This window comes from Pan paniscus, chromosome 19 (assembly GCF_029289425.2).
Source record: "Pan paniscus chromosome 19, NHGRI_mPanPan1-v2.0_pri, whole genome shotgun sequence".
NCBI lineage: Eukaryota > Metazoa > Chordata > Mammalia > Primates > Hominidae > Pan > Pan paniscus.
Window position 1 is genome coordinate 80,773,369 of NC_073268.2, and position 15,210 is coordinate 80,788,578.

A 15,210-nucleotide genomic window follows, 5' to 3' on the forward strand; every position below is an offset into this window, starting at 1 on the left:
GGCAGATCACCTGAGGTTAGGAGTTCGAGACCAGGCTGGCCAACATGGTGAAACCCCGTCTCTATTAAAAATACAAAAATTAGCCGGGCGTGGTAGCATGCGCCTGTAATCCCAGCTACTTGGGAGGTTGAGGCAGGAGAATTGCTTGAACCGGGGAGGCGGAGGTTGCAGTGAACCAAGATCATGCCACTGCGCTCCAGCCAGGGTGGCAAGAGCGAAACTCCTCAAAAAAAAAAAAAAATCGAAACAGCTACTTTATTTTTTTCTTTTTTCTTTTTTTTTTTTTTGAGACAGAGTCTTGCTCCTTCACCAGGCTGGAGTGCAGTGGCACGATCTCAGCTCACTGCAACCTACGCCTCCCGGGTTCAAGCAATTCTTCTGCCTCAGCCTCCTGAGTAGCTGGGACTACAGGTGCACACCACCACGCCTGGCTACTTTTTGTATTTTTAGAAGAGACGTGGTTTCACCATGTTGGCCAGGATGCTCTTGATCTCTTGACCTTGTGGTCCTCCCGCCTCAGCCTCCCAAAGTGCTGGGATTACAGGCGTAAGCCACCATGCCTGGCCAAGACTGCTACTTTCTATCAACTCTTTACTATAATTCATTTAATGAAAAAGAGCCAAATGACTACAGAAATGTGATAATGTTAATATTTCTACAAAGATACTGGCAGAGGTTGAAGGGCTCTAAAAGACAGAAAATAAAGAGATGCTAGGGTATTTTCCCTCCTGTGATTACAATTATAGTACAATAATGTAGGGCAAGTTTAGAACAATAAGCCTTATTACTGCTGGCACTCTCTCAATATTGATTAGTTATTTCATCCTAAATTTCCTTTTCAAAAATACCATAATCTACCTCATATCTATAAAAGACCTAACAGACATATCTAGAAGCTAAAGTGATCTACGAACAGTTAATTATAGTGATTTTTAACAGTTTAAAAAATGAGTAAATACCATAACCTGGGTATAAAATTTTGTATAAAAAATAATTGGAGTTAAAATTTAACCATTTATATACTTCAATGGATGCAATTTATTACATGTAAGTTATATCTCATCGAAGTTAGTTAAAAATACTTTAAATGTTAAAAATAAAATCAGAAAAGAGTTAGAACTAGTATCAAAGAGACCAGTCATAAAAATCATGACTTTAGAATCAAGACAGGTTTGTGTGTTTTGGCTCTGCCATTTATTATGTGGCCTTAGCCAAATAACTTCTCTCTTAGTTTTTGAGGGTAACAATAATAGTAGCAATAGAAATAATAGTAGCTAATTATTTACTAAGCGCTTATTTTATGCAAGACACTGTGCTAAAGTGCCTTACCTGAATTATTTCATTTGATCCTCTCAACAGTTTATGAGTATGCTATTATCACTCATACTCTTTTGTAAATAAATATAAACCAAAGCATATGGAAGTTAAATAAATTAAGGTCATAAAGCCAATACACAGAATAGTAAGGATTAGAACTCAGGTGGTCTGATTTCAGAAGCATGGCTATATACTGCCTTCCAAGATGCTATGAGAATTAAATGATATGTACATAAAGTGCTTATAACAGTATCTGCCATATACATGCTCAATGAAATCTTACCATGTTATTTTAATTACTATTACACAAACTATCCATCCCATCCCTCTTAAATATAGCAATGTTTCTAATTTAGCACTTGCATGGCCTGTTTTGAATAATTTAATCAAGCAACATTTTTTTAACTAGATAATATTTACAAGAGAGTTATATTTGTCAAGAAATTTCATTTGTCTCCTAGTCAAAACTCTTAATAACCAAATTTAACACATTTAATTTGTGGCTTATTTTATAAATTTGTCGAGACAAGATCTTCCATTAATTTTACAATTAGAAGGAAAATCTACATTCAATATACGATAAACACCATTTAATATACAATAAACACCCACTTATTTCTATTCTTTTAAAGATATTATCTATATATTTCTCTAATGATTTCAGTGATGTTAGCTTACCCGTCTGGTAAATCGTTATCAAATAAACGACTGCAGTCCACAACTTGTCCTCCTGTGCCTATTCGGTCTCTGGACTGAAGACTTACTATTAAATGACAGAAATATTACTAAGATTCGTACAACTAGAAAGAACTATTATAATCTAAAATTTCTATCTTCAGAAGACATCTGACTTAGCTTATTTTAATACTTTAGAATGAACTCTTTGGTTTCTACTAAAATTTATAATTTCTTTTCCCACAGATTTTTCCCTTTAGGAGTAATATTAGAATTCTAAGGTTTTCTACACTTTATTACGTTCATGGAAGAAGCCTAATTCCTTTTTCACCATAGTAATGGTGCATAGCAGAGTCAATACTGTACTTAATTAAGAAGAGGCATAGCTGGGCGCGGTGGCTCACGCCTGTAATCCCAGCACTTTGGGAGGCCGAGGCGGGCAGATCACAAGGTCAGGAGATCGAGACCATCCTGGCTAACACAGGGTGAAATCCCGTCTCTACTAAAAATACAAAAAAATTAGCCAGGCGTGGTGGTGGGCACCTGTAGTCCCAGCTTCTCGGGAGGCTGAGGCAGGAGAATCGCTTGAACCCGGGAGGCGGAGCTTGCAGTGAGCTGAGATCGCGCCACTGCACTCCAGCCTGGGCGATACAGCGAGACTCCGTCTCAAAAAAAAAAAAAAAAAAAAAAAAAAAGGAAGAGGCATAACATATTAAGGGTGTATTCATGTACAAAGAAGTTTGAAAAGTCCATATTAATTTGACTTTAATACTTGATCATCTGACCATCTAAAAAATACACTGGGCTGGGCGCAGTGGCTTCTGCCTGTAATCCCAGCACTTTGGGAGGCCGAGGCAGGCGGATCATGAGGTCAGGAGATCGAGACTAGCCTGGCAAACATGATGAAACCCCGTCTCTACAAAATACAAAAAATTAGCCGGGTGAGGAACTACGGGCGTGGTGCGTGCACCTGCAGTCCCAGCTACTGGGGAGGCTGAGGCAGGGGAATCACTTGAACCTGGGAGGCAGAGGTTGCAGTGAGCCGTGATTGCACCACTGCACTCTAGCCTGGCAACAGAGTGAGACTCCGTCTCAAAAAAATAAATAAATAAATAATAAATAAAAATACACTGTATTCTAGCAAGAGGGCCATCCTGGTATTCCAGCAAAAGAGCAATCCTTGGATTGATGGAGTTTTAACAGGACACCATTATCCAGTGTAGTATAAAACCACCACAAAGAACGAGGAAGGAAGAGATGTGAATTCTAGAGCAGGCTCTAGTAACTAGTTTAGCACTGTAACCTTGAACAAAACACTTAATATACTTAAGGTGTAGATAATCCCTGTCTGAATAATGAAAAAGTTACGTTAAATTATATCTCTGAAGTCCTTCTTTGCCGCTCCAGTATTGCTTAATTCTAGTTCTGGTAACTCTCCCAAAAGACAGAAGGAGGTATAGTCAAACTTGGCTATAAATCCAACTTCTTAAATAATAGGTCAGCACAACAAGTATTACATCTAAGGACCCTTCATTCAAAGAAGGGTCTCAAAATTCTGAAATCTTCCAGCTCTGTAAACATTTTGAAAGATCAGTTCAACACAGAGCTCCTTGATATTAAGTCCCATTTAGAGGAGAGAACACTATGAACACCTACTTGGCAAATGTAAACAAAACATTATATGAAAACTGTACTAGACAACTGTATCAATCAGTTTTTAAATAGATAAAACAAGTGAAATGTGTACCAAAATACAATCATAGTAGAAACAATGTATTTTCTCATTAGCATTGTTTAGAATAATAGTAAGATTCAAAGCTAAAGAATTTCATGGGCTTCAATTTACATCTCCAGAATGCTATGTTAATAGCACAGCTATTAACTGGTTAAATGAATTACATACCCACCATGGGCTATCATACATTAAAAATGCTACAGATTTTGCAAGCCTTAATGCAAAGTAGGAAAAAAAAAAAAAACAAGTAACAATGCTATAGAAATGTGTTTATGGTCCAAAAAAAAAAAAAAAGATGTTTATGATAAATTTAAACCAGTTTTTAAAAATTCAGTATAATCTCCTCTAAAAAAAAATCATAAAAAAGGTATACATTCAAGTAATAACAATAACGATACATTAGACTTCCCACGCTCAAACAATCCTCCCCTCAGCCTCCCAATGTAGCTGGGGCATAACAGTTTTAAACAAGGAAAAAAGTTTGTACTCCTTGAATCAATTATCTAAATTTGGGAGATTCTTTTCTAAAAAAGAATAAAGCAAAGTGTACAAAAATATTTGCAAGTTTCAATGTTATAATAGCAAAAAAATTTTTTAATTATTAAGTTGTGATATATCTATATACTTCATCCTTTAAAAATCATTAATTACAAAGATTATAAATACTAAAAATGATTATGGTTAAGTGAAAGAAAGCAAAGTAAAAAGTTAATGTTCACTGGAATTAAAGACATATACATTTTATATACATATTTATGTATATAAAAATACTAGAGGGGAATACAGTTTTTTTTGTTTTTTGTTTTTTTTGTTTTTTTGAGATGGAGTCTCGCTCTGTTGCCCAGGCTGGAGTGCAGTGGTGAGATCTCGGCTCACCACAGCCTCCACCTCCTAGGTTAAAGCGATTCTCCTGCCTTAGCCTCCTGAGTAGCTGGGACTACAGGCACACACCACCATGCCACACCAGCTAATTTTTGTATTTTTTAGTAAAGACAGGGTTTCACCATGCTGGCCAGGCTGGTTTCGAACTCCTGACCTCGTGATCCACCCACCTTGGCCTCCCAAAGTGCTGGGATTACAGGTGTGAGCCACTGTGCCCGGCCCGGGAATACAGTTTTTAAAGTTAGTCTTCTAGTGTCCTTTTCTCCATTTTCCAAAAAGTATATATACCTACTTACAATTATTTGTTAGAGGGCTCATTCTGAAAGAACTGGAACTCATTCTGTTTTTGAATGACAAAACTAAAGAATCATAATGTTTGAGTCCAGCCTGCCTCTCTCTTTATTAATGGTCCTATTATGAACACCAGATTCACATAAGAGCTTTAAATAAACACATATATACATGCATACACATATTTAAGAGTAAAACATTTGTTTTCTATGTGGTGTACTCCAGTAGGTATACTTCTAATGTCTAACAAAGTTTGCTATTTATATAAATGCAAATTCATACCTAGTAAAACTATTTTGTTACTACTAGATAGTAGTTGGCAAGCATTATGTAACATAACAAATCAAATACAGAAGGAACACTTACATGTGAAAGTGTTGTATGACTGAATTTATTTTTGAGGTTTTTTTTTTTTTTTTTTTGCTCCCTTCTCAATCTAAGAATGACAGGAATTATCAGTAACGATGTAGTGTAGATCAGGAATCCCCAACCCCCAGGCCATGGATGGGTGAGGTATTGGTCCAGGGTCTGTTAGGAACCCGGCCGCACAACAGGAGTGAGTGGCAGGTGAGTGAGCATTATCACCCGAGCTCTGCCTCCTATCAGATCAGTGGCGACATTCGATTCTCATAGGAGCACGAACCCTATTGTGAACCGCACACACAAGGCCAGCTCCTTATGAGACTCTCATGCCTGATGATCTGTCACGGTCTCCCATCACCCACAGATGGGACCATCTAGTTGCAGGAAAACAAGCTCAGGGTTCCCACTGATTCTACATGATGGTGAGTTGTAGAATTAGTTCATTATGTATTACAATGTAATAATAATAAAGTGCACAATAAATGTAATGCACTTGAATCATCCCGAAACCACCTCCACCCCCAGCCTGGTCTATGGAAAAACTGTATGCCATGAAACCGGTTCCTGGTACCAAAAATGGTGGGGTGCGCTGGTATAGATACTTCCCTGGGATAACCACAATAGGGCTTTGCTATGTGGCTACTCTGATGGTTCTCTAACTATGAACCCAATTCACTGCCTTGTAAAATAAAGTACCTTCAGTAACTAAAACCTCTCTGATGGGTTCATAACAAAATAATCTTACTAAGTTCTGTTCTATCATGAAGTGTGACATTCCTATTGAATTTTTCTTTTCTTTTCTTTTTTTTTTTGAGACAGGGTCTTGCTCTTGTCACCCAGCTGGAGTGCAATGGTGTGATCTTGGCTCACTGCAACCTTCGCCTCCTGGGTTCAAGCGATTCTCCTGCCTCAGCCTCCCGAGTAGCTGGGATTACAGGCACCTGCCACCATGCCCAGCTCATTTTTTGTATTTTTAGTAGAGATGGGGTTTCACCATGTTGGCCAGGCTGGTCTCGAACTCCTGACTTCAGGTGATCCACCCGCCTCAGCCTCCCAAAGTGCTGGGATTACAGGTGTTAGCCACTGTGCCTGGCCACATTTTTCTTCTTTAATTTAAGAAGCCTCTAAGATGAACAGTGTCCTTCCATACTAGGCATCTTGATCAAATCTGTATCAATTCTTAAGAAAGGTCTCAGCAAATTTTATATCAAGCCCTTCCCTCCAGGTCAATTCCAGACACCCTAAATACCACATAAGGCTACTAAGTGCCTCATGAGTAAGGTAACAATTTCTCCCTTTTTCCAGTGTTACACTACCATTGCTCATTCTGTTTTTTCTCAATTAGCATAGATTTTAAAGCTGTAAAGCATTAAACATTAAAACAAGTTCAATAGAATGTTCTCTTCTTACTAAAAAAACTAGTTTGAGAATTATTTTCAGTAAACTTTAATAACATTTATAAAGTCTGAACTTAGTGCTCTACTATATTAGGATACTTTGAAAGAATTATTTCCTGAAGGATCAACAGTTCTTCACAAAACTTTTTTTTTTTTTTACATTAAAGTTTTTTAAATTAAGTTAACCTGGATCCTGGATTCACTGTAACATTTTACCTGGCTCATTTAATTCAGGCCAACACAATGAAGCTACAGTTATTATACTTTGATTTAAAAGGTATTTTACACTTTAGGTCAGTTTGAAACCAAAATTCATGTAACTTTAAATTCCACACTTACCTACTATCTGTCCTCTAACTGTATCATTGTCATTTGGCCCAAGTTTGCATAAATCCAACCTCTGATCTATTTGAAGTCAACAAAGAAAGCAACGAAAAAATTAGCTGGTATCAGAGATTCTAACATCTATAGAGTGACAATAAATTTCCACAATCCATTAGAAATCAAACCTATCATTTAAAGAGTTCAGATTTCAAAAACCAAACACTGGTGTATTACATTGCCAACACGTAGTCACTTTCTCTCCAAAACTTTTAGACCACTTTAGTCTGAGTCTTAATAATTGTTGGTCTTAAGGAATTTATCCCTAAGCCTTGGTTTTCTCACATATGACAATATGTGAATCCTCATATTTTTTTGAGGATTAAATCAGATAATTATGCCAAACTCTCAGCATAGTGCCTGGCACATAAGTGGTCAACAAATGTTAGTTGTCATTATCATTTTTTAACTAACCATTTCAAATGACATGGACCCAAAAAAGTATTCATAAGAAGCCAAGAATAAACTGTAAAATCTGGGTTTGCATCAGTTCTGTCACTCATTCATTTAGGAGCAAATCATTTCTTCTCTCAGATGCCTCATCTATAAAAGAGATATAACACTGACCTGGCCCTGAAAGTTACAGTAAGGAACAATGTCACCTAAAGTACGCTGGTTTTACTTTGATTACAGCACTTATAGCTGAATGCTTTTACAACTGTATGCCATCTGTCTACTTATCTGTGAATTGATAAATGGAGGAGACCATATCTTAGTCTTTGTATTTTCCACTCCAATCTGGTAGAACATTACATCAGGTAGGTGCTCAATAAATATTTGATAAATTCAATATTACTGCACATCAAAAAAGTCAAATAAATTAATACAATGAAGCAGTCACAAGAAACAGAAAAATCCATGCCCCTAAACTACAGTCCCTACTTATCCAACCAAAAATACAGACATTTTTCCCTTTGCAAAATAAATGGGTGCTACTAAGTTGGCTATACAGTGGATTCTGCAGAGCAACTAACTCCTCCTCTCCTATTCAGTCCTTCCAATGTGGCATGCTCCCTTTGCCAGCAGGCCTTTGCCCTTCCTTCTCAGAGGACAGGATTCATGCCTTTTTCTCCTTTATACAGCCAGGGTTTAGAACAGTAGCACATTAAGTCTTCAATAACTGTAAACTTATTGAACTAGGGATAATGTCAGACATTTGACCTATAAGTTTTCAGTTTGCTGAGTAATAAAACAGTTTACTTTTATATGCAATTCATTTTTTCCAATCCCAGTGTCTTTTCTCTACTGTTGGTTGCCCTGTCAGCCCAGAAATACAAGAATTTCTTAGATGCCTTTAAATATCTTGGACTAAGAACTTCTAGCTCAATTTTCTGCCCTTTTCTTTTTCACAAGGTCAATATATACCTATGCTGTGGTATCATACTACATTAAAAGAGACAATCTCTTGATATATTTAATAGTCAATGCTAAATTTACTCTTTTTTGTTTATTAATTTCCTTAGATCTTATGTGAGTTTGTTTAGCATATGCATCTGGGCTAAAATCCCATGACGATGACTAACGGTATTTTTTACATTATATAAAAAAGAATTCTATAGAAACAAACACACAAAAAAAACCTGTTGAAAAAGGAATTCCCATTTATGTTCCAATGGAAAGACCCATCCAAAAGACTCACCTGGTTATGCTAAGTCAACTTATAAATCCATTATGAAAACCACTTCTAATGTCTTGATCTTGGTCTAATCTTCTAAATCCTCAGGCTGATGATAAACTCAGCTACAGCTAAGTAGTTAATACAGCTGTTGTACACTCAAAATAATGTTTAATCTTTAACTTTTAATTTTGTCACAGCAGTTTTATGTATTATACCATTCTTACCCCTTCGTAATTGCCCTTTAACTGCCAGCTTAAACACTCCAATCACCTAAATAAAAACATTTCATCCACAAATCCACCAAAACCAGAAAAGGATACTAAGAAATTTTAAAAGGCATATACATCCTGATACCTTTATTTTTGCCATTCTGGATATCAATCATTTCTTAATACTTTTAAATTAGCTGGAAATGAAGCATCAGCTCTGATTTGGCTGTAAGTTTCACATATTTAAAATGTTTCTTTTTTTTTTAAGTCTACAAAATAAATTTAGATCAGGAATTTTTACCAATGTTTCAGACATGCACAAGAAGTTGTGTTTGAAGCCCTACCAACATACTCAAATATATATATTATTTTTAAGTATATATTTGAGGATACATATATAGTGCATGTATATATGTATATGCACAAATACATATACACACACACACATATATATGTTTTTTAATTGGAAAAGCACTCGTATCTACTCACAACCAGTGTCTTTGAGGCGGTTGATGGCATTGGAAAGAAGACGAACACAACCGAGAAATCCAGCACCTTGTTTCTTATGGATCTTCTTGTGATTCCATACACTGATCGTAACTGAATCAGACTTTCCAATATACCTAAAAAACAAAACGGCTGCATGAGTAACTTGGTAGTTACAGGCAGTTGGCGTAAAATTTTTCTTTTGTTCTTTTTATATTCTAAAGTTACTAATATGCTTCAGAATCTGGCTAGATTATGCAAAATATGTCTTGAGTTAATCCACAGGATTGAATTTAAATTTTTAAAAATCTTGAAAATTTTAGTATATTTTTATCACATCTGCCACTCTCAAGCTGGGCTATAATTCTAGTCAGTAAAAAGGCTATTTTAGTAGCTAATGTCTAATAACACTAAGGGAGTTTATTAAATAACTTCTTAGCAAGAAAAAGAATCTTAAAAACTTTTATCACAGTCACATTTTAAATACATGTCGATGACATGACCTACTTTTCAAGGGATAGTGTCAAGGCTGACAGACCAAAAATCTGACCTACCTGTTATATTTTAAAATGCTGTAGAACAAAAGCTGTTTGTAACGCTTTTCCCCTGCTTCTTTCCTGTATGCAGGCCTTGAGCGAGCAGGACTCTTGCAGATTTCACTTCACTGCCTGCAGACAAGCAGAGCAGGGAAAAGCGTTACTGTACTTGTCTGTGCATATACCTGCAAGTATGTAAAAGCTCTACCACAGCCAATTGTTAACATGGCATCAACCCATGCAAAAAGATAATAAAATAACATGTCAGTAGAATCCTAGCTCTATTTCAATGACAATAAGAGGTCAAATTTTTGGTCCAGCAACCTTGATCTTAAAGTATCATTCAATAAATTACAATATCAGAAAAATTCACCTAGTATACAGAAAAGCCTAAACCATTTAAGTAAGGACTAAAGCTTTTAAATAAGTGACATGGAAGGTACACTTGAGCCCCGGGATCCAGCTGTGCCTAAAAAATGCCCACCCCAGGCTTTTAATTATGCAAATCAGTACATTCCCTTTTAAAAAATTAAGCCAATTTGAATTTGGTCTCTGTTGCTTGCAAATGAAAAAATCTGAATTAAAATATTGTTCAGTATGCATGTACCAATTTTTGAATACACCTACCAGTTCTATCTGGGCATGTATCTACTGGCATGTAATTCCAGAGCCAGAATCAAGTATTAAGTAGCTGAATTACCCAAGCTGAACATTTTTTAAAAAGTTACATTAGGCCGGGCGCGGTGGCTCACGCCTGTAATTCTAGCACTTTAGGAGGCCAAGGCAGGCAGATCACCAGAGGATAAGAGTTCGAGACCAGCCTGACCAACATGGAGAAACCTTGTCTCTACTAAAAATACAAAAAAACTTAGCCAGGCACGGTGGCATGCACCTGCAATCCCAGCTACTTGGGAGGCTGAGGCAGGAGAATCACTTGAACCCGGGAGGCGGAGGTTGTGGTGAGCCGAGATTGCGTCATTGCACTCCAGCCTGGGCAACAAGAGCAAAACTCCGTCTCAAAAAAAGAAAAAAAAAAGTTACATTAAACCAGTTGTCCAACTAGTAAGCCTGGTTTACAGGTATGCTGAAATACATATATTGATTACCTCAGTCCTCAGGGCAACGCACCACTGGCTTAAGCAACTTCATCTGTGTAGTCCAATGTGCCATATTTTTTATGTGTACCATGATATGAAAAGGTTGGGAAGCTCTACATTAAATCATAATAAGAAATTGCTAATTATAGACCTTCTGGAAGATAGCCTAACTCTGAATTACTAAAAATTATGAAATATATTATATTACTTAAGGGTACATGTCACAGACATTCTGTCCAAATATTCCTGGGCCAGAAATGAATCCAAAATATTACCTTTTCTTATACATAGAGAAGTACATGCTCTCAGTTTAATGAAACCTCATATAATATAACATACATGGCAACAAAAACAGTAAATTCCTTTTGCAATTGAAAGTTAAATAGAGGGCTCTATTAGCTTCTATTAAAACTTTGACTTACTAACAAATACATGATTTATAAACAAGTTTCAGGATGTTTTGTTGAAAGGGAGAGAGGGACACCTCTACAGGTGAATACAATGTTACCATATAGACCAAAATATGTACTTAGGATTTTGGGCTAAAATTTAATTATTAGATTTTGTTTGTATACTTAGCCAATTAAAGGCAAGGGTTTTGCAAAATGACTTTGGAAACAATCATAAGAGATGCTTCTGACAGCCAATTAATATTAATTGTAAGATAAAACCTAATAAGCACAAGAAAAGATGTTCAACATCATTAGTCATGATGCACCTCAAAACCATGACCAGATACAACTTCATACCCACTAGGGTGGCCACAATTTTTTTTAAAAGAAAATAACAGTGACAGAGGAATAAAGAAACTTCCAGTGGAAAACAACAGTCATGAAAGATCAAAATCAGTATGCCATCAGCAATACTCTAAACCTACAATTTCCAAAATGGTACCCACCAACCACGAGACCCTTGAGGACTTCAAGTGTGGCTAGTCCAAATTGAGGCAAGCTGCAAAATAAACCACTGATTTTTTTTTTCTTAACATAAAATGAGAAAACCGCTGATTTTTTAGAGACATAGTAAATATGTATATATACATATATGTGTAAGTAGCTCAATATTTTTATACTGACATGTTGAAAGTATTTTTGATATACTGAATTAAATAAAATATATTATTATGCTTCATTTTAAGAAACAGGGTCTCGTTATGTTGTAGCTGGATTACAGGTGCAAGCCACTATGCCCAGTTTATTATGCTTAATGTCATCTGTTTCTTTTTACTTATCTTAACGTGGATGCTAGGAAATTTAAAATTATAGATGAGCTCCCATCTGTGCCTTACATTATATTTCTACTCAACAGTATGGATCTAAACCTAGAAGATAATGGAGCAATGTATTCAACATTTGGAGGTAAAGTGATATTTCACCTAGAAGCCTATACTCAAACCATATCAAAAGATAAGAAGTCAAAGTATATCTTCTGATAAGATCTCAACTTTCTTCCCATCTTTGTATTATTTCTCAAAATGACAATGGAAGATAAAGTTCACCGAAACAGGAGAGTAAACAAAAAAAAAGGAAGTCACTAAACCTAGAAGAGACAAAGGAAATTGCCAACATAACAATAAAGGCAAGTCCCAGGACAACTGCGCAGTGGGTCTTGGAGAACCATCACACCAGACTAAAGAAAGAGAACACAGACTCCCAGGAGGGGTATCTCCAAGAAGAAAAAAAGCCAATGGAATACTGACAGAACTGAATATATGGAGAAAAGATCTTTAGTTCTATAGGAGAGTCTGAGGATTATGACACATAATTTCTCATTTCTATCTAGGAGATAAATAGATAACTAAACAAATGGGAAAAGTAGCTACTAACTTCAGAAAAAACAAAAGTTGTCAAGAAAGAAAATGTAATTCTTGTACCCGTGACCCAACTATGGATATTTACATAATCATAATAACGTAAACATGGAACAATGGTTTAACCAAAAAGGTTCATATAATTATATTGGAAGACTAAAGAAAGGAAGAGGCTTGTGTCATGAGAATGGGGATGTTGAATACCAATTTTAAAAGCTGAACCACTGGGCTGGGCATCACAGCCCACGCTTGTAATCCAAATACTTTGGGAGGCCAAGGAGGGAGAATCTTGAGCCCAGGAATTCAAGACCAGACTGGGCAATATAGCAAGACCCCATCTCTACAAAAAATTACCTTAAAAAAAAAATTAGCTGGGCATGGTGGCATGCACCTGTAGTTCCAGCTACTGAGGAGGGTGAGGTGGGAGGATCAGTTGAGTCCAGGAGTTAGAGGCTACACTGAGCTACACTGCACTCTGGCCTGAGCAATAGAGTGAGACTGTCTCTAATTTTAAAAGAATTTTTAATAATAAAAAATAAAGCCGAATCATCTTCTAGGTAGGAAATTCAAAAATACCTAAAACTAGGCTGGGCGCAGTGGCTCATGTCTGTAATCCCGGCACTTTGGGAGACCGAGGCAGGCGGATCACTTGAGGTCAGGAGTTCGAGACCAGCCTGGCCAACATGGTGAAACCCCATCTCTACTAAAAATACAAAAATTAGCTGAATGTGGTGGTGGGCACCTGTAGTCCCAGCTACTCGGGAGGCTGAGACAGGAGAAATGCTTGAACTCAGGAGGCAGAGATTGCAGTGAGCCGAGATGGTGCCACTGCACTCCAACCTGGGTGACAGAGCAAGACTCTGTCTCAAAAAAAAAAAAAAAAATTACCTAAAACTAAAAAAAGAAAACTGTGATGCTATAAAATAAAATACATATCTAGAAACAGATGAAAATACCAGAATAAACAGCCAAAGTTATTAAAGCAGTTGCCTTGAGGATGGGAATCAGGAATGAGAATGGAGCAGGGAACTTGCTGTTTTCCAGTAAAAGCTTTATTGTATCATTTGCCTTTTTAAAAAGGTGCATATACTCCAATGGTTTAAAATAAAATTTAAAAGAAAGAAACTATCCATATAAAGGCAAAAAGAAGCCTATTCAGTGCAACCCAAATCCTTATTTCTGGTTTTATAATTGGTCTAAAGTGGTGAATTAATACCTTTATTTAATTGAAAAAAGAGGTGGGGGATTGCTCTACTGTGAGCCAGTTTCATTTTCTTCTTCATAGAATTTTAGAGGTACCTCATCTTTCAAAACCTGTCTATAAGCCAAAGCACATTCCCACTGGGCTTTTCTTTACCCCTTTTGTGAAGACCAAATTATACCACAGATGAAACTCAGATCATTTCCCATGATTATTTTCAAAGACTATATCAAATAATATTAATTATATGTTCCATTTCAAACTAATTGTTGAAACCTACAGGTCATAATGCTGATTCCACTTTGGATCAAGCGTATTCTTCACAGTATCTGTAGAATGGCATTGCCCAGATCCATCAACCACCACCTTAGCAAATGGATCAGGAAGTCCTGTGAAAAAAGATTTTCTAAAATTAATAATTTGACATTTAAGATAGAAGATTAATTATACAAGCATTCCATTTGCTACAAAAGATTATTCCATTCTTTTAAAAAAGTTTAACATTTAGCTATAAATGAATAGTCCATTTAAAAAAAAAAAAAGACTAAAGTTACTTCTACATTAAATACCAAAACTATATTTTTTCTCGTTTCTGTCTCAAAATAGTCCCAGTTTAAACTACCAAAATCTAGAGGTTACCTCATAATGTGAAAGTTTTTAATAGGTTGTTACCAGCCCTCTGACCCGAGGAATGGGGTCATGAATGGTTACATGAATTCTTGTAACCATTCATGGCTTTTTCTTTCCAAATGTCTCCCTCAGTAGCTCATTTAAAGAAAAAGCTTATTAAAGGTTTTTATACAGGAACACAGGCTACAGAGAAATCAAATTAGCAAATGAGTTTTGCTGAATAACTACCAGGAAAAATCAGACTGAAACAAAAGATGTAACACTCTGCCTTAAAAGAGCTTACTATCTAATTGGAAAAATAAAAATACTATACATGAAAAACAAAAATAAAAATACCTGAGAATAAACAAGTGCTTAGTGATACTGATTGTAACGCAAACACTTATATCACTATGTTAGGTACTATTCTAAATACATTTATCCTTAATCCTTACAATAACCCTATGAGGTAAACACTGTTATTATCCCTATTTTACTGATGAGGGAACCAAGGCACAAGGGGGTCAATTAACTAGCCCAAGGTCACAGAGTAGTAAATGGCAGGGCCAGAATCTAAAGTGTAGATTCTAAACCCATGTCTGG

The 15,210-nt window shown here is 36.2% G+C and overlaps 1 protein-coding gene across 4 annotated transcripts in view; it reads right to left on the minus strand.

Annotated features, from left to right (window-relative positions):
• The window catches only part of SMURF2 (SMAD specific E3 ubiquitin protein ligase 2), a 120,450-nt gene that overhangs the window by 42,369 nt on the left and 62,871 nt on the right, over positions 1-15,210 (minus strand). For all 4 annotated transcript variants that reach the window (XR_008621578.2, XM_055100907.2, XM_034942739.3 and 1 more), the window contains 4 exons: positions 14,279-14,387; positions 9,358-9,491; positions 7,000-7,065; positions 1,996-2,080 (listed from right to left, as the gene is read on the minus strand). Coding sequence is in view for 3 of the 4 variants with exons in the window: in XM_055100907.2 (XP_054956882.1) it covers positions 1,996-2,080; positions 7,000-7,065; positions 9,358-9,491; positions 14,279-14,387 (394 nt within the window). In the remaining variant the exon portion in view is untranslated. The remainder of the gene's footprint in view (positions 1-1,995; positions 2,081-6,999; positions 7,066-9,357; positions 9,492-14,278; positions 14,388-15,210) is intronic.